This window comes from Hydra vulgaris, chromosome 03 (assembly GCF_038396675.1).
Source record: "Hydra vulgaris chromosome 03, alternate assembly HydraT2T_AEP".
NCBI classification, from domain to species: domain Eukaryota; kingdom Metazoa; phylum Cnidaria; class Hydrozoa; order Anthoathecata; family Hydridae; genus Hydra; species Hydra vulgaris.
In genome coordinates, this window is record NC_088922.1 from 49,126,190 (window position 1) to 49,146,462 (window position 20,273).

The following is a 20,273-nucleotide window of genomic DNA, read 5'->3' on the forward strand; positions in this document are numbered from 1 at the left end:
AATTAGTACCTGACGATCCAGTAATGTATTTGACATTTGAATATACAAATCAAGACGGTGTAATTGAAGATAGCTCTCTTAACAAAAACAACGCATTGCTTGAAAAAGGCGCTTCTCTATCGCCAAGGGTGCTGGGTAAGATTTTAAGATTGAAAACTCTTTTGTGACAAAAATTTTATAATTCTTAATTATAAATTAATAAGTATAATTAATAAATATAATTAATCATATTGCGCATAGTTAAAAATATCAAAAAAATCAGTTTTTTATTATTAGGTACTTGTGGTAAAGCTGTTGAATTGAATGAGGGAAGTGTGACATGGAGCGGGGAAGAATTCAAAAGAAAACCCGATGTAGCAATATCAATTGCAATGTATGTAAAAGTAAAAAAAAGTGGAGTTATAAATTGGTTTGCAAATGGAAAAACAGGTGATAAGAAATTTTATGCAAAAACTAAAAAAACTGTGGTACCAGCGAAGATATGGACACACGTAGCAGGAACGTACGACTCTGATTCAGGTAATCATTTGAATAAGAGTTTATTGGATGAAACTAATACCCGGGACAGAATGAAAATATATACAGCAGTTAATTAAACGTTTTAGCGACATTTCTTGCTGTATGTAAAGTTATAATAAGTTATAAAACATAAAAAAATCAGCGTACAAACTAATTTTCTTTTATTTCGGTCGTATAGTTTGTATAGACAGTCATTAAACGTAAAAAGCAGCAGTTAATAAATTTTAATATTCAAACATCCTATATTGATTCGATATCAGTTAAAATCATTTTTTCTTCATATTTGATTAGGACATTAATTTCTAATAAACTTTTAATATTATTGTTTTTTTATATTACTGTATTTATAATTTCTACTTTATTTAAATTTCTACTTTATACTAACTTTTTTTCTAACTTTATTACTGTAATTATCATTATTAATTTTTCTCTGTTCTAGAAGTCTCATTAATATTATTTATAATGGTAGTGAAAGTGATTTCATGGTAGTAAATATATATATATATATATATATATATATATATATATATATATATATATATATATATATATATATATATATATATATATATATATATATATATATATATATATATATATATATTAGGGCCCTGCGAATCTGCATTTTTAGTTTCGAATCAAACCTCGAATCGAAGCGGGTCTTGATTCGCGAATCAAATCGAATCACGAATCGAATCAGTAATATGAGGAAATCCAAGTTTAAGCACCTTATTTTTAAATAAGAAAAACTTCACTCAAAATTTTTTTTGCCCGGGATAATATTTTAGCGATTGTTTGGAGGCAGGATTACAATTACTTTCGATTTCTTTACTCTGGCTGAGATAAATAAAAACATTTTGATAGCATCTTAGCGTTGGATATCTGAAAAAACAATAACACTCACAAAATAAATAGTGATTCGAAAAACTCGAATAATTTTTTTCAAATCGAATTTTGATTCGAAGCAACAGTTAATTTGCAAATTGAATTGAATCGATTCACAGGGCTCTAATATATATATATATATATATATATATATATATATATATATATATATATATATATATATATATATATATATATATATATATATATATATATATATATATATATATATATATATATATATATATATATATATATATATTATATATATATATATATATATATATATATATATATATATATATATATATATATATATATATATATATATATATATAGAAAGAGAGAGAGATCTTTTAGGGAGGGGGGTTTGAAGTATTTGTTTTATGTCGAGTAAGGCCTAAAAAAATATTATTGCCGACTAAGATTTACTTTTACATGGGCATAATTTCTAAATATATATTTTAATAAACTTTCAGTAAATTTTTTATCTAGTCTTACTTTAAAATTATTAAACTCAATTATTAAAATAACACGGAACAGAATGAACCGTAAGTTCATTATTAACTAGCAAGCTAACTTGTATAGTTGCAGTAATACAGCCACGGAAAATGATGTACTGTGATAACTATGATAGTTGCTGGTCTAGTTTTTTTTTAAACTGTTGATAGCAGAGGCATTGACAATATCATCTGGTAAAACATTCCAAGTATCCGCAACCCGAATATTAAAAAAGTTAAATTGAACTAGACAACTGCTAATAATTTCGCGACAAAAGCGTTTGCGACGATCAGAGATGGGAGAAATGAACTTTGGGTCAGTATGCTAGTTAATTAAATCAGTTTTTTTTTAATTTCGACTTTTTGGATAAGTTCACCACATTTTCTTCTGTCACTTAGTGAAGTTGGTCTAAGTTTAGCACATCTTGACTTCTAACCAAGGTGCTTTAGCTCATGAGGTATTTTTGTAGCACAACGATGTTTTTTTTCAATTTCAGTAATGTCTTTTTTTTTAAAAAAGGACATTAGGCAGTCAGGCTCGTCCCGAAGAGGTTTTAAAGAAGGAGGGTTGAAGTATATGTTTTTTGCCGAGTAAGTCCTACAAAAGTTTTTTTGCCGACTAAGATCTGAAAAAAAAAAGCCCTCGTTGGCTGACATTTGCCAACTGCCGACTATAGATCAATTTTGCCGGCTCTAGTGTCCAATTTGCCAACTAATAAATTTCGTTGGGGGGCTAGACACCCTCCTACGCCCCCACCCTCCTCAGGACGCATTTAAGTTGTACAAAGGCTTTTCCAGACAATTGTATTTTTGCCAACAAAGGTGTGCTTTAACATACCTAAGATAAGTTGCAATGAACGCCTCCCCTCTTTGTCACCGGTTGCTAGAAACTTCGACTTCTCTTGAGAATATGATGATAATTTGCGCTGATTTTGAACTTTTTTTTTTTCAACTACTTGGAGTATATCTTAATCCTTTCTTTGTCTTTTGTCACACCTAAGAAATTTTAACATAGCATTACTCCTCTTTCAGCAGTTTCGTTGACTACTAGAAGACTTTAAACAATTGTCTTCATTTTAAGAAAGTCATCCATTTTTGTCAATTTATTAGTTAATGTTTAAAGAAACTTATTTGGAGCATTCACAGTATGGAAAAACCTCATTGATTCAGAGCGAATTAAATTACTCAGTGAATTTATCTCCTCTGAAATTGGCTTAAGGTTCGGCTTTCCAAAGGATGCTTCTACACAATCCGTAATATTTCCAGTAATTTTAAACTGGAGGAGCCAGGGGCTGTTTTCAGTCCTGGGTAGTCATCAATTATCTGTCCCAACGTAACACCATTTTTGGAGAAGGATTCCATTTGTATTTCATTTGCTTGCTGATATGGGACAGTACTGATGCTCGATATTGATGGGTTAACTGGAACATAGATTTATCCTTGAAACATCTTCTCGAATAAGTTCATCTTAGTATTAATAATGTTATTCCTGACACTCCAGCCAATAGTAATAGGATTCTTGAGAACATCATGCGGAGCAAATATGTGTTTACTAGATTTAAAATACCAATTCATTACAAGAACTGATGGTTAACTAAAACTCAAAAATTTATTTGAACATTACCGAGTGGTCTCTTTTGGGAAAAGCTTTATTATAAGTTCTTTTCTGCCTTTCTCAACAACTTTTGCATGGACTTTGTCAATTCCTAAATAGGATGTTCTCCTATCAGTTATCATGCTTTGCATGAAAGCAATGTCTGCATTGATGGATTTTTTCTATTGATGTGTTATGTTATTTTTGAGCTTCTATATCCTGGAGAACTAATTTCTTATAAAATTTTGAGGTAGCGTCTAATTTAACTTTAACTTTACATTTTTTGATGTTAAATTGCATAAGCCATATTTGGGTACAATTGAAAATGTTATCAATATCAGGTTGCAGACAAAGTTTGCTTTCTAAAGTGTTAACTACACTGAGGACCTTTGTGTCATTTGCATACATTTTGCAACTATTTTTACTGCTAATATGTTTTGATAAATCAGTAGTATAGACTATAAATAGGGTTGGGCTCAGTTCACCAAGAACTGAGCCCAGAGGAACGCCACTAGTAACCTGCTCTCAATCGAATGCAACATTTCCACGGATGACATGTTGTGTTCTAATGGAAAGAAATACACTAATCCGATTTAAGACATTGCCTTAAATCTCATACGGTTCAAGCATTTTTAGTAACATTTTGTGAGGAACTTTGTCAAATGTTTTTGCAAAACCAAAAAATAGGGCATCAACAGTTAACTTTTGTTGAGGCAGTATAGATCAAAAAATCTATAGTTTCAAGTAAACTTGTAATACAGAATTTTTTACTGACAAATCCGTGTAAAAATTGAGAGAGAAGATTCTTAGATATTAAGTGATGTATAACCTTATCTTTCACCTTTTTCCATTATTTTACAAGGTACGGAAATTGAAATCGGTCTGTAGTTTGTTGGGTCAGTTCTCGATTTGTTTTTGAACAATGGAGTTACATTAGCAACAAGCCATGCTTTTTTTACAATCGATTGTTTCCTTCACATTTGAAAAATTATTTTAAGTGGAGCTGCTATTGTACTGGCGCATACATGGCGCAGAACGTATAGACTAATTTTGTTTTCTCTAGTAGATTTATAACAGTCAAGTGTCTCATAGCGTCTTTGAATAGATTTATAACCAAACGAAATGTTAAAAAGAGAAACAGATGTGCGTTGAGCAAATTGAGGTAGATTTTGATTATGAGGCTCTATAAAAAAGACAGATTGGAATACCTTGCTCAGTTTGGTGGCGGTCAAAACATATATTATCGGTACAAAGTTCACTGGAAGGTGAACGCAATATGTTGATATGATTATTGACAGTTTATTTGCTATGAAAGAAGGCAAAAAATATTTCTTGATTATTCTTTTCTTGAAATAGGTTGTTTTTAAATGAACGAATTCCAGCTCTAGTTTTAGTCTCTTTTTTTTAATAAGATTGAGAGTACACGAGTAATAATTAGCCAGGGAAATAATTTTTCACTTGCTGTTTTAGTTAAGAAACCACAGTTCTTTCTTTCGTTTAATTAGCAATAAGAGTTCTTTAGTTAACCAAGATCGCTTCTTATGCTTCAAAGGAATAAATAACATTTTTTGCAGCCTTTATTTTAGATAGGGTAGGTTGGAGTGAATCGATCGCCGTAGTAGTGTTTTGTAAACTGCAAACAACCCGATATATATAGAGAGACTTATTAATTACTAAACTAAACTAGAACAATCTGTATTTAAGTAAAAATAAATGTTTTAATAAAAAAATCTGAAATTGAACATGATGTAATTCAATATTACAACAACTCTTGCAAAAGATCAATGTATCCCATGCAATTGGGTACTATGAACTCCGACTTGGGGCGCTTTAATCTTATGTGAATATCATTATTTACATGTTCAATACTGCTATACCTAAATGCTTAAGTTGAAGGGTATTAGTATATATTATACAATAAATCTAAAAAAAAAGTAAAATTATTATAAAAAATATATATCATTACGACCTAAAAAGTATAATATATACACACACGCACACACACACACACACACACACATATATACGCATATAAAGTTTTGAAACAAGTTTTCATTTCGGAATTTCATTTCAGAATGACCACAATTGTATATATGAAAATAAGCTCTTTATATACTACTAACATATAAATATGTGTAAAGTTTTACAAACCTTGAAGCTTATAAAGTTTATATGAATACAGCATTTAAAAGTTTTGTATGAGTCTTAATATATAAGATTCATACAAGACTTTTATTAAGACTAAAGTTTACAAAATTATCTTTTAATTTCATTTGTTAAAGTCAAGTCGTGAGCTTACAAAATTATCTTTTAACTTCATTTGTTTACAAAACTCAACTTTCAAAAATTTACAAATTCAAACTTCAATTATCTTTTACAAAATTATCTTTTAATTTTATTTGTCATAGTCAAGTCGTGAAGCTGCTTTTACTTACATTAATTTTTATTCTTAAGCAAGTAGCTTTTAACTTCTCCTCTTTTTTTAATGTTTTGTGATAAGTTTCTTTTTGTTGCTTAGTTTGGTTTAGGGTTTTCTTTTCTTTAACCAAACGAATTTCATTTGTTGCCTACAATTTGATTTAACACTTCTTTTTCCAGCAAATGCTTTTAGGTAAGGTTTCAAAACTTTAGGTGAGAGTAATGAAGCAATGCTTGGTGACACTTTGTTCAAAAAGCTTGTTTCATAATGTACGACAGGCATTTCAGGCTCCATGCTATCAACATGTGCTACATTAATTTCAGGTTCTGTAAGAATCGTGTTTACAGCATTTGGAGCAGCACGATCTTTAATTGATGATGGTAGATATTCATCATCTTCAAAAATTTCTGGATTAAATGGTTCAATGCCAGCTACTTAAAATCCTCTCTGTATATGAGATGGTGAGAAAGCTTTTGTATATGGTTTGAAAACCATTGAAAAAATATCGTAAATTGTCATAGGTCTTAGATTTGTGACCATTCAATTGTCACATGCAGCATTGTAGAACCTTTTCAATGGTCCGAAAACAGTTTTATCCAATGGTTGCAATTCATGGGTGCAACGGGGAGGAAAAATTAGCATTGTTATTTCATGTTGGATTGCAAGATCCAAAGCTCTAACAGAAATATGACTTTAATGGCTGTCCAGAAGTAGCAAAACTGGAGATTCGTGAGAGTAGTTTAAATACCTCGCAAAATGTTTTATCCACTCTATAAAAATGTCTGAATTCATCCAACCAGAAAGGTTTAATTTTTAATGCAAGTAGTAAACGATAGTTTTGTAATTAGACTTAAAAGATTCATTTAAATTGAGCTTCTTTTTATGAAAATATCTTTTAAAAGTCATTCGATTTATACTAAACTTGCGAGCTACAACATTCACTGGTCTGCAACATTAACTGGTCTGCAACATTCACTGGTCTGCAACATTCACTGGTCTGACCTCTAAAACTTCATTAACAGCTGCTTTCATTGTACCACATGATATAGCAACTCTGTTTTTTTTTTCTATATCTAACCATTTAAAGATCTCTAAAATTAAATTTTTTTTTTTTAAATAAAATAATTGTTTAAAAAAAAGTATTTTACATAATAATGTTATGTAAACTAATTGTAAAACTTATGTAAAACTAATATAACCAATATTAGTATTTAATACTATAACATTTTAAAAATGAAATGTTTAAAATTATATTTGTTTTATAAAACTTTTTATTCGTCATAATTATATGTAATTAAAAATAATCATAATTAATTAAAAATAAGACTGTTGATGATGTTTACAAATTTTTTATTTAAACTTGTTCAATGTTTGAAGCGTATGTCTACCTTTTTTTCCATTTGATGTTTGGGAAGTCTGCGTACTTCTTTTTTTTAGTAAACGATTTCGCATATGAAATAGTATTTGCAATTTCATTAAAAGCTTTTACTCCGCTAGTTGGTGGGCGATGAATACAACCAATAAAAAAAGTGATTTTAAAAAAAGTGAATAAATTCAAAGTGATTTTGAGCCAGTTTGAAGTACCATACATTGCAATACCACTTAATAAGTAGATCGGTCTTTTCTGAAAATATTATAGTTCGGAAGAGACGGGGCGGAAAAATTGTTAGACCAAGCCTCTGTGATAAAAATGATATCATATTTATAGTCAGAAACATTGAAAATTCTAGAAGTTTGTTTTGGTTTAAAGATGTAGCATTGGTATAGCTTAAAAATCTATAAGGTGATGATTTAAGGTTTAAGGTTTGGTCTGTACTTGATACTTTGTTAAATTTATTTTTGACTATTTTATTGATTGATAGTTGCTGTTGATTGTGTCAACGATGATTTTAACATTTCTTGCGACTGCCTTTTGCTTGTCCACAAACGGATATTTTTTGACTCCATTGATGATAACTTTTTGGGTAACTTTGATACAAAGAACAGAATTTCCGCAGACAACATATTGAAAAGGCTGATCAATTTTAAAATTGGCATTAAGTTTATCATTGAGTTTCTTCTTTTTTAAGTTGAACTTGTTAAAGTTTGCTTGTTCTTATGGGGTACGGTTCGAATCATATAAGTCGAATGATGATCTCTTTGTTCTTTGAATAGCTAGGTTTCTTGGTACAGAGTTAACCTTATTACGAGCTTCTACTGTGTAGAAAAATTCAACAATAAAAGAAGGTGGGAATTTATTTATTGTTAAATATGCAGATGTTCGGCTTGTGTTAAGTAGACGGTGAATTGATTTTATAATCGCAGGTGAATCAATTATTACAAATATATCTCTAATTGTTTTCGTGTCATCTTTAGAATGCTCTTTTTGAGTGCCTTTTTTTGAGTTTTTTTACACCAATATCAACTATTTTGGTGACTCTGTCGGCTTGCATGGGCTGATTTATGTTAATTATACTCATAAGAGCATAGTTCGCAGTTGTTCTAATTTTTAGTTATATCTAGATAAGATGGCCTACTAGGTTGAATCTGATGTGGAAGAGATTTCTCTTTTCGAAGACATTCTATTTGCTCGCGCAAACTAGTGTTTTAATCTCTAGGCATTAGAGTTTCGTTTGTCATGGCTTTTTTAAATTCAAGAAACTGATTGCGGAGCTCTTCGTTTTTACTTAAAACAAAAGCCACCGAATTTGTTTCCAGATACGACGTTGTTAAAACTGACACAGTTGATCCAACTAATGCTGAATATTGAGATAACCCGCTAATGCTGAATATTGAGAACTACCGCACTTAATTACAGCGGATTACTTCCTGGTTGTGAATTACTTATTATATTAGTTAAAGAAACTTATTAACTAAAAAGTTTCAGTATGTGTGAAACAAAACAGGACACATAAGTAACCATAAATCTACAGTAAATACAAAAGTTTAACATACTTAAAACAAATATACATATGCATAGATATATCAATATTTAAATCGAATAAATAGATGTTATTTTTGTGTTTTAGCTATGTTATATACATATATATGCATACCTATATACATATAAACATATACATGCATACCTATAAACTTACACACACACACACACATATATATCATATTTATCTATGTATCATATTTATCATAAAAACATATTAATCTATGTATCATATTATTACACAGGGACTAGAAAGTTTCATTGTGTATTTTTTCCGTGATTTAAATAAAAAATCAATGAGTAGTCCTTTTTACCATTTATACCTTTATAGCACAATTCTAAAAACCAACAAAACATAAAATAAAGATTAGAGAATTTACCAGTATGAATATACTGCATTTTAGTTCGCAAAACAAATCGATAGTTAGTATTTAAACTATTTGAGATACGAATCTCCTTTCTTTTGTTCAATTTTAGTTTAAAAGTTACCCTAGTTCATTAAAACATTATTGGGTAAAGTATAGCTTTGCAAACTTTTGCAAAACTTTATGTGTTTTGAATAACATAAACATGCCTTTTATTTTATAATAAAGCGATCATAAATTTTGAGTCATTGCACCTAAAGTAGGCATGTAACTTAAAAAAGAAAGTGATATGAACTTTTGTTATACATTTTTAGGTCTTGCAAGAATATATATTAACGGGGAATTAGAACAAGAACAGACACAAAGGAAAGGAGAAAAGCTTTCAAAAGATTGGTTAGTAAATGGTATTGGCACAGGATTTGGTGACGACAGTTTGCACTACGCAGACGAGGTTTTAATATACGACAGAGCTCTTACGCAAAGTGAAATTAAAATGCTTTTTAATCGATGCACTTTCAACCGAATGATACTTCACTTTGGATTTCAAAAAGGTAACAAAACGAGCATTTCGGACCAATCGGGATTAGATAACGATGCAATTTTGGTAGGAGGTAAGGTTTAATTTGGTATTACATATTATAAAAACATTACCAAACGACCGTTTTCCCGCATTAAATAATACTAAAAATCCAGAAATAATTTTTTACTAGAACTTTTCAATTAAAAAAAAAAAAATTGTTTTTGGTTTCATCCTTGGTAAGTAAACAAAATTAAGATTTTATATGGTAAAGTATATGGGGAGACCGGGGCTAGTTGCAAAAGGGGTAAGTCGCAACAACTGGCATAAGTGCGAACTGGCACAAATGCAAAGCATAAATTGGCACGTGTGAACTGGCATATAAACCTTCAAAAAAATTGCAAAAAATGGTATAAGTGCACCAGAAGAATTTGAAAACATTAGCATAGAGATCGACACTTATGCTAATGTTAGCAAAGTTATTTGGCGCACTAACGCCAATTCGCACTTACGCCAGGTTTTGCAACTGCTTCGCACTTATGCCAGTTTTTGCAACTGCTTTGCACTAATGAAATTTTACTCATTCAGCCTCCCGGATAAATGTAAGTGATAGGAGATAAATGCAACTAGTCCCGGTTAGAGGGTTTAAAAGTTACCAAAATTTGTATTTTTACAAAATGAAGGGAAAAAAATAATGAATAAATTAATGTAGTCAATAATATTCAAAAACTCATTAAAAAAATATTTGATTATCTTGTTTTTCGTGTCTTTTTATCTTGTGGTTTCTTTTTAAGAAAAAAAGAACTATTTAAATAATCCCTTACTTATTTCCGATTTATAATTCCAAAACAGTTGAAAACTCTAAATTACAAAACTTTTTATATAAAAAAAATACTATTATGCCCTACTAAGCTTTTTTTTTAATTTTTATAGGTGCTCGACAAAAGGAAGACGGAGAGAAATGCGGTTATTGTCTTGATCTTACTAACGGGCCAGACCCAGCAATGAAAATTGAACAAATAGCAGTTAAAAAGTTACCAAGAACTAAGATATCTATAGCTCTTTGGATTAATTTAAATAGCACGAACGGAATCCACAACATATTCACAACCGAAAGCAGCGAAGGTAATATTGGATATCGTTTACAAGTTGTTAATGGTAGAGTAAGATGGGCTATCGGTACAGATACAGTGCCAGTGTTGTTTGATCACATGACTGAGTCACAGGTTATATCTGAAGCTTTGTGGACGCATATAGTTGCTACATACAACAATGAAAACGGTATTGTTAAAATTTACGTACATAGCAAAGAAAAGCTTAAGGAATTTGTACCCGACGAAAGGCGCGAATTTCTTCCGACTAATTGGGACAATGATGCAAGTATTGGAGATCGCACCTTTCGAGGATATATCGACGAATTTATTATGTACAACTGGGACCTAGATAGTTCTGAAGCACTTTATGTACGCAACTACTGTGCTGACCGTCCAAAACTAGTCAGATTTACAGTAAGAGTACCTCTAACAAAAAAAACTGTCGTTCCACATTCTATTGATAACAATTTGGAAATAAAAGATAAAAAAAAATTGATTGCCTACAGGAATGAGTTTGTAAATGCTCGTACACTTGAGCAACCAAGTTTAAAGACGTCAAAACTTGAACAAAACGATGATCAGAAAAATGTTAAATATAATTTTTTTAAAACATTACACTCAAAAGGAGTATCTTTACAAAATGTAGCTGCATTGAATATTGTTCAAAAAAAATATAAAAAGGGATTCATTTACCGGAATAAAGATATGAAAAAAAAAACTTTTCTAGAAAAAAAACTTATTGAGCTAAAAGAAAAAATCAAATAAAGAAAAAGTTGATTTTTCAATAGATGATTCCAAAATATTTAACAAAGATCTTTAACAACTAACCTTCCTATAATACCAAAATTATTTGAACCAGACAAAGTATTTGTTTTACAGAAACGCTGCAAAAGAAACTAAACCACAAAGAGCTCCATAAATCTGAATTTTAACCAAAATGTTTGACAGAAAAACAGTAAAATACGAAAAGCTGACTTACTAAAGATTCGATAGTCAAAAATAAACAGGAATTTTACGAAAATTTTTTAATTTCAAGGAAGCAGAGAAAACCTTAACAATAATGTATTAGATCACGTGTTTAGCTTACATTTTTTAAAGAAAACAAGAACATTTCCACCGAAAAAACTGGAAGATTATTTGAAAACAAAAATAAAACTTTTTAAAGAAAATATTTAAACTTAAAAAACTAGAAGTACAAATTATATTTTATAAAAAGATAAAAACTTTTACCAACAAAAATAAAAAAAAATCATGTACATAAACAATTACAAACAAAAATTTACATGAGGTAAACTAGACTATCTGTAGAATGACCATTTCAAAGAAAAGTACATTTTATTTTTAACAATTTGGGTATATAAATCGATCATTTTTTATCAATAAAAATGCAAAATTGAGAATACCAATAACATAATAACATAAGTGAACATCACCAATAACATAACATCACCAATAACATAAATAACATAAGTGAACATCACCACTTCATTCCAAAATGATGTAATTTGCCCCGATGTACACACACACAGTACTTTTTTTATACTCACCACACCAATATTTGTGTGTGTGCGTGTGTTACGTTACACAGTAAATATCTTTCAAACGTATGAAAATAAAATCTTTAATTTAAAATAATAAGAAAAAAGCAACCAACAAGAACAACTTCAACAACAACAATCATTTAGTAGTAACTAAAAAAGTCGTTCACAAATTTGCTTTAGCAGAAGTTGTTCCCTAAAAAACATGTTTTAGTAGAATTTATGAGTGTATGAACAAGTTTTTAGTTATATAATCGCCTTATACGCCTTAGAAGGCGTATAAGGCGTATAACATTATTTTATTCTAAGTAGCCTTAGAATAATCTGGTAAAAAAATTACCTTTACAAGCTCATCTATCGCTTCATTTAATCGACGTCCAAAATCCTGATGGACATCAGAAAAATTCTTTATCTAAAAAAACATCTGTATGTTGTTAATAATATATATATATATATATATATATATATATATATATATATATATATATATATATATATATATATATATATATATATATATATATATCTGTGTGTGTGAATGTGTGTATTGAACACCTCAACAGCAACAGAATAGTGTCGCATTGGAAATATCTACTAATCTACTAAACCACGTTTATATTTCTAAAACAGCTAACGAATTAAAAAAACATAAATAATTGATTACAAAATAAACAAAAGTAAACAAAACATAAATAAAACAAAAACAAAAGTTATTTAATTCTGCAACGAATTTTAAAACCACTACAAACCATACAAACAATATAAATATTAAAATTTCTTTCTTTTTTATACGAGAATTTAAACTATACTGGCAAAAAACGTAGACAAATAATTGCTGACTTAACGACTAGAATGTGACATTGTCTCAACTCTAGGTCTTTTCGATTCTCTCAACTCTAGGTCTTTTCGATTGTATTGTAGATAGCAGTAAATAATTTTTAATAAAATCTTATTGGTAAATTTTATTAGATTGCTCAAATATAAAACTTACATCGGTTAAGTAATTTTTTTAATTACTTAATTAATAGAATATACCAAAATGAATAATTTACAAAAGTTTAAATAGAAATTAGAAATTTAAAAAAAAAAATAACTATCTAAAAAGAACTGTTAACAGAGATAAAAAAGATCAAACCAGGTTGAAATAAAACATCTTACAGTAATATTCAATTTCTAACCACAAAATAATTGTTGTTACAATCTGAATATTTTCTTACACTACTATGTTTTAAAATTATATTTACTTCTTCAATCAAAACAGAATTAAAATTGTGTGTGTGTGTGTGTGTGAGAGAGCGTGTGTTAAAAAAACAGAATTAAAATTGTGTGTGCGTGTGTATGAGTGTGTGTGTGCGTGTGTGTGTGAGAGAGCGTGTGTTAAAAAAACAGCAAAAACTAATAAAAAGTAGTATTTTAAATAAAATTTTAAGGTGCTGATTTTTTGCCACAACTGCAAATAACTTGCCAAATCAAAGTTTTATTAGCGAACTTGTCATGTTTTGTGTATTTAAATTTCTTATCTGCTTTTTCCTCTATATTTGGCAATATAATAAACAGCACCAGGAATTTATTGATGATCGTACTTGATATAAGTTTCATCGTCATCAATAATACAGAAATTTTTAGAAATAAAATTGTCATACAACTTTCTGCCGCAGGTTCTTGCACTTTTTTGTTACTTATATCAAGTACGATCATCAATATATTCTTGGTGCTGTTTATTATATTGCCAAATATAGAGGAAAAAGCAGATAAGAAATTTAAATACACAAAACATAACAAGTTCGCTAAAAAAGCTTTGATTTGGCAAGCTATTTGCAGTTGTGGCAAAAAATCAGCACCTTATATTTCTCAGTCCACACTTTCTGGTCAATATATGTTAAAGAATGTTTACAAAAACGCCTTTTACCTCTCATTAAATCACACAATAACAGACCTGGGTTCTGGCCTGATTTAGCTTCAATTCATTATTGTAAACTAGCTATGGAATGGTATAAAAAGAATAATGTGAAATTTGTGCCTAAAACAGGAAATCCTCCAAACTGCCCAGAATTGAGGGTTATTGAAAAGTGCTGGGCTATTATTAAAAGAAAAATGAAAAAAACAAAAAAGCTTTGTAGAAACATTAGAGATATTAAAATATCATTTTAAAAAGCATCAAATAGTTTTGATTCTTATTCTGTGCGCAAGCTTATGTGTACCACTAAAGCAAAAGCTAGAAATTTTATTAGATTTCCACAGGAATAATTAATTTTTTTTTTAATGTTTGAGCTTCTTATATTATTGTATTAAAATCATTACTTGGTTCGAAATAAAAATTGAGGAGTACTTTTTTTTAGTTGTTTTTCTACTTTCACATTTATTTCGTGGACACGCTTTACGCCTTCTTCTTTAGTCATTTTTAAAACTAATTTTAAGTTAAATCCAAAAACTAACATATTTTTTTGAAACCACAACACATTGTAAACAAAATACAAAACAATTAAGAAGATTTTAATACAACCACTGAAAAAAAATGACGTGACTATTCTTTCGCATTTATTTCGTGTACACGCTTTAAGCAATTTAATAAAATTTACAAATAAGATTTTATTAAAAATTATTTACTACTATGTACAATACAACCGAAAAGACCTAGAGTTGAGAGAATCGAAAAGACCTAGAGTTGAGAGAATCGAAAAGACCTAGTAAGCTTAAAGAAACAGAAAAAAGAAGGAAAAAAGTTTTTGCCATGCATGTTTATGCCAGCATTTTCCACTGTTGCTAATAACATAACACAACAGCATTTAATAGACATAATAATCCAATAAACAGCATAATAATCCAAAATAGCTTTTTGCTATAAAACTTCAGATCCCTGTGTGCTTGAAATGCACTACATTTAAATTTGAAAACTTTACTTATCAAGCATTTTTTATTTTTTCACTGTAAAGCAAGTTCCAAAAACAAGCTATAACTAGGTGGGAGAAAAAAGGGGAGGGAGAGGGTTTTTTTTATAAATATTTAGCCTTCTACTTCAATTTCAATCAAAGTAATTATTTTGACAAAACAATCAATTAATAAAGTGAAAATTTCTCTTTTTCAATATATTCATTCTCAAGTAAAAGGGCTGCCTTGCAACTTTAAACAAGCTTAGATAGAATTTGTCTTGAATGCCTGATGTAAAGGCTACTGTTCCTGTTATATTTCCACAAGGAATTGTTAAAATTGACATTATCATTCATTTCTTCTGAAGCCCATTGCAATGAGTGCCAATCTGATGCTTAAGTTCAATGTTATTTGTAAGTGTTATATCAACTCTAAAAATATTTAATAAAAATGAAATACTCATTAGTTATTCTATCATTGTAATTTTCTCCCAACCAGTAATAACTTCTTCTCTTCTGTTGAAGAAATATAGAGAAAATATATACTAATATATAAATATACATTAGATATATACCTACAAACCAACTAATATCTAATCAAAGTGTTCTTTAGTATTATTTGAACCTGACCTCAGCTTTTTTCAAATTAAAAAGAACAATTTTTGCTTTTCATTCAAACTTGTGTAATTCCAAGTGATCATTTGATTTCGAACAACTTTTTCAAAATTCAACAACTTTTGATTCAAAACAGAAATACAATTATAACTGCAAAAACTGGTACAAAGATTAAAGAAACAAGGATTATTCTGATTTTATTTAGGTTTCAATTTGGTTGCTATAGCACCTTTTTGTGCACAGCAACAACCTATTTTTAGTACTTAACGGTTTTTTATTTGCACTATTTACACTATACTGAGCATGTGTATTAAAATGAGATTCCCATTTCTTATGGATATATTTTTAAGTGGTTATATTTTTTAGGATATATTTTTATGTGGTTGCTATGGATACTTTAGTTGCATAGCAAAAGCATATTTTTGATTGTAGTTAGTAATTTAATACCAAGAATCAGTGGTCTGTGCAGCATATATAGTATAATATTAACTGTTAAATAAAAATTATTTGTAAATAAGAACTATTTTTTAAGTTTAGATATGGTTTTTTTAAACTTAGACATAACTTTCTCAAAGAAAATAATCTTGGTATTTAAAAAATATATATTATTGAAGATTTATTCAAAGTTATTCATCCAAAAAGGCTGAACTTGAAGTTGTTGATGTTAAGCATGCTGTTCAATAATTTGTTTAGTTGTATAAAAAAAGGGGAAAATTTGTAAACTTTAATCAAAAGTTTTAAAAATAGTTTAGTGAATTGGCTTAATGATTGCTTAATCCTCAGAAAAAAAAGAAAAACGGACAAACTACAAGTCATTGACATATCCAGAGGTTATTTGGGGACACCGTTATTAAAAAAAGCTCCTTATACGTCCACTTATTTGTATTGATGTAGCAATACACGCTGATGTTCTGAGGACTTTTTTAAAACACTTTTAATGTAACATTCAATAACAATTTACGTTAACTTATTGTCAAGGGAGCATGTTGTATACACTTTTTTTCTATATTTTATATACACTTTACCTTTTTACCTTTTATAATGCTTTTACTTCCCTTTACCTTTTATAATGCAAAGAACTTATGCAAAAATTATATCCATAATTAAGTACTGGAAATCGGGCACAAATTTGGGTGCCCAAACCAGTATACCGGTGTCAAAATTGTCCTGGATATGTCAATGCAATGTGGTTGAAAACCAGATAATGCTTCTATAAAACTAAAAAACAGCATTATCTGGTGTGAGTCTCATTCATTCAATGAATTAAACTTGTTGCTAGTAAGAAATTGTGAGATTAATGTTATTGCTCCTAAGAACATTAAGCAAACAAATAATATTTGATGTCAGTTTGACCAAAAGCTTTCTATCAATTAATTACAAGTGGAACCCTGGTCACAACACCCTGGAGAGAGATTTTTACTCTACTTACAAGGATGTCAGTGATGTCAGGGATGCTAGTCAGGGATGCAAAGTTAAAATGTTATTCTGCAGCAAGTCTGTCAAAAGTAAACATTTAAAAAGTTTAGTATAGAAAGGAGGCCAGAGACAAAATAACTTTGATGGTAAAACTATTAGTGATGTACCTTATTGTGATGTAGTGATGTAAATTATTAGTGATTAAACATTTTTGGCCAATGCTGATACTGATAAATAAAAAAAGGCCAATACCAATGCCAATCACCTGATACCAATTAATTAACCAATTATAAAAATCAATAATATACAACTAAATATTACAGATCAAGATCAAGATCACTATAATTACCCAGCTTCTGGTAACATGCGGTAGTGGTGTAGTGGTAGAGCGCTCGCTTCACGAGCGAGAGGTTCCGAGTTCGATTCCCGCCACGTCTCTGGTAGTACCACGCTCAACTTGTTTCTCAGCGCAGCGCCCTTGTTCGTCAAGGTTCGTGTTTCGGAGTTAAAGAGTTGAGAGAGGGTTATAACCACAAGTAGCCTCTTCATCTGTAATGGCCTTCTCGGCCTTGGGGAGGTGAATTATAAAAAAAACAAAAACAAAAAAAAACATGTAATTAAGTATAACCTGTCAGATGTCATGCTGCCTTGTAACTATGAGTACAAAGATTTTCTGTAAGCAGAAAACTTTTGCAGGACAACCTTGCACTCCTTTTTCATTAATAAGCTAGCATAGTTTTAAACTTGTGTACATTATTTCCTGCCTAGGACAATATGTTTTTCATCTATATTGATCTTCCCAATTTTCCCTAAAATGACTTTATTTGCTAGTTGGGATAACTATATATTTTGTTCAAAAAAGTTATGTGATTTTAATTAGTGCTCCTTGTTCTTACTCCTGATTCCATTCTATAGCTCTATAAATCTCTTATTCATCCTTATATGGAATACTGTTGTCATATTTGGGCTGGTCCTTATATTTATGCGCATTCTCTTTTATTTTATAATAAAAAAACACATTGTAAATGAATTTGGACCTGCACTAGCTGGGAGCTAAACCAGGTCCAACTACATTTACAATGTGTTTTTTGAGAGCTTGTGCTTCTGTCCCATATGTCATATGGTTGCATCTTTTTTTATTTTCTACAACTACTACTTTGGTCACTGCTCAGGCGATGTACATCTCTTACATATCTTTTGGTAAATTCAAAAAAATCAATTTGTCCCAACACAAAACTCTTGTTCTACCTAAACTCAATCTCACATGATTCAACATTTAGCAAAGTCATATCCCTTAACTGGATTCTACCATGCTCAAAAAACTTTTAAAACCTAGTTTTTTACCTCAAACACAATACTTCAGAAGTCCTATCTTTATGTTTTCCTCACACATGCAGTTTACAGTTTTGAAGGTCATCTCTCAGCCATTTTTTTGTTATTTAACTTTCTCCTTTGCTTTCTGCTAACTACCAACTGGAGCCATTTTGGAAATAAATTTTCTATTAAAAACATACATTTTAAATTGTATAATTTTGTCTCAAAAATAAAAGGTATATATTATATTCATATACCTATATTATATATTAAGAGAGTTTGGTTCATTTAGTATGTAACTATTTTCATAAAGCAGAACTAAATTTTTTAAAAAAAGCAATCGGTTAGAAAATTGGTAAATCAATAAAAAAAAAAAGAAAATATGAAAATCAATAACAAACTTTCCCAGGAAACGCGTGCAGTTTTTCATTTTGTATGACCACATGCGAGTATTTTATTTTAGATGGCCATAGATAGACTATGTCACGGCCATTTGCAAGTTTTATAATAATCATTGTGAAAAAAGTTTTAAAAACAAAAAAACCAAAACTAAATAGGAAATAGAAAGCAATCTAAATAGAAAAAATAAAAATAAATTAATAATTTAAATTTGTGTGTTGTTTTTATTTTTGTTTCTTAAGAGTGTTTGTTACATTCAGCAACAAAATTAGATATGGCGAAGCAAAAAAAAAAACAGAAAAAAACAACATTTTCAGGTCTACAATAAAAAGAATGATTTTTCAAAAAAGTTATAAAAAATAAAAAAATAAACTTACAACTACAAAAGCAATAACACCCTAGCAACTAACTGTATTATAAAAGTAATAACACTATAATAGTGATACTACTTTTATAACACACTTATAACTTTGACGGAGGTGTACTTGATTCATGGTGTTAGGGGAGGGTGGTATATCTTAGATGATTTTAATTAAAAAAAGGCTAAAATAAATCATTGTTTTATTTATACATGAATCAAGTACACGTCCGCCATAACTTTTATAATTCATTCTTTGTTTAAACAACATTAGTAATCCCAAATTTTCATTGAAGTAGAAAAGCATCTAAAAAATAGAATGGATATTCAAATAATATTTAAAAGTTGAGGAACATTTACAAATCACTTAAACAACTTTATAAAAACATACTGTATAAAAAGCTTAGCATAATGAAAAAATTTACTAATGGTCCGTAAAAACGCGCATTAATTTTAAAATCAACCAATTAAATTTTTTATTGGTTTTTTTACAACAATTTTTTTACAAACTATTAGTAACATTTTTCATAACACTAAACTTTTTATAAAGTACGTTTTTAAAAAAGTTGCTTAAGCGATTTGTAAATGTTCCCAAAGTTTTTTATAGTATTTGAATATCCGCTTTATTTTTCTAGATGCTTTTCTACTTTAATTAATGTTTGGAATTACTTATGTTGTTTGAACAAAGAATGAACTTTAAAAGTAATAAGTGCTTTATAAAAGTAATAACACTATTATAGTTTTATTACTTTTATAATGCAGTTAGTGACTAGAGTGTTATTAGTTTTGTAGTCATAAGTTTTTTGTTTTGCCTTTTATAACTTTCTCGCTAACAAACTTATAATAATTTGCTTTTTGAAAACAAAGTATACGGCTTTGCATAAACTAAAATTTTGAAGACCAGATATTTTTCTAGAGTTTGCAAATCACGATCACTTAATTTAACCCTTGAT

General features: G+C 29.2%; 2 protein-coding genes across 3 annotated transcripts in view; one reads left to right on the top strand and one right to left on the bottom strand.

Annotated features, from left to right (window-relative positions):
- The window catches only part of LOC100201907 (uncharacterized), a 28,302-nt gene extending 16,320 nt beyond the window's left edge, over nt 1-11,982 (top strand). For both annotated transcript variants that reach the window (XM_065793519.1, XM_065793520.1), the window contains 4 exons: nt 7-135; nt 277-519; nt 9,517-9,813; nt 10,653-11,982. In XM_065793519.1, coding sequence (XP_065649591.1) covers nt 7-135; nt 277-519; nt 9,517-9,813; nt 10,653-11,578 — 1,595 coding nt within the window. In that variant the 3' untranslated portion in view covers nt 11,579-11,982. The remainder of the gene's footprint in view (nt 1-6; nt 136-276; nt 520-9,516; nt 9,814-10,652) is intronic.
- A 329-nt stretch (nt 11,983-12,311) lies between these two features.
- The window catches only part of LOC100197141 (catalase-like), a gene marked incomplete at both ends in the record, with an annotated part of 40,130 nt that continues 32,168 nt past the window's right edge, over nt 12,312-20,273 (bottom strand). The window contains 2 exon segments of the mRNA NM_001309673.1: nt 12,312-12,547; nt 12,692-12,763. Of these exon segments, the coding sequence (NP_001296602.1) occupies nt 12,518-12,547; nt 12,692-12,763 (102 nt within the window).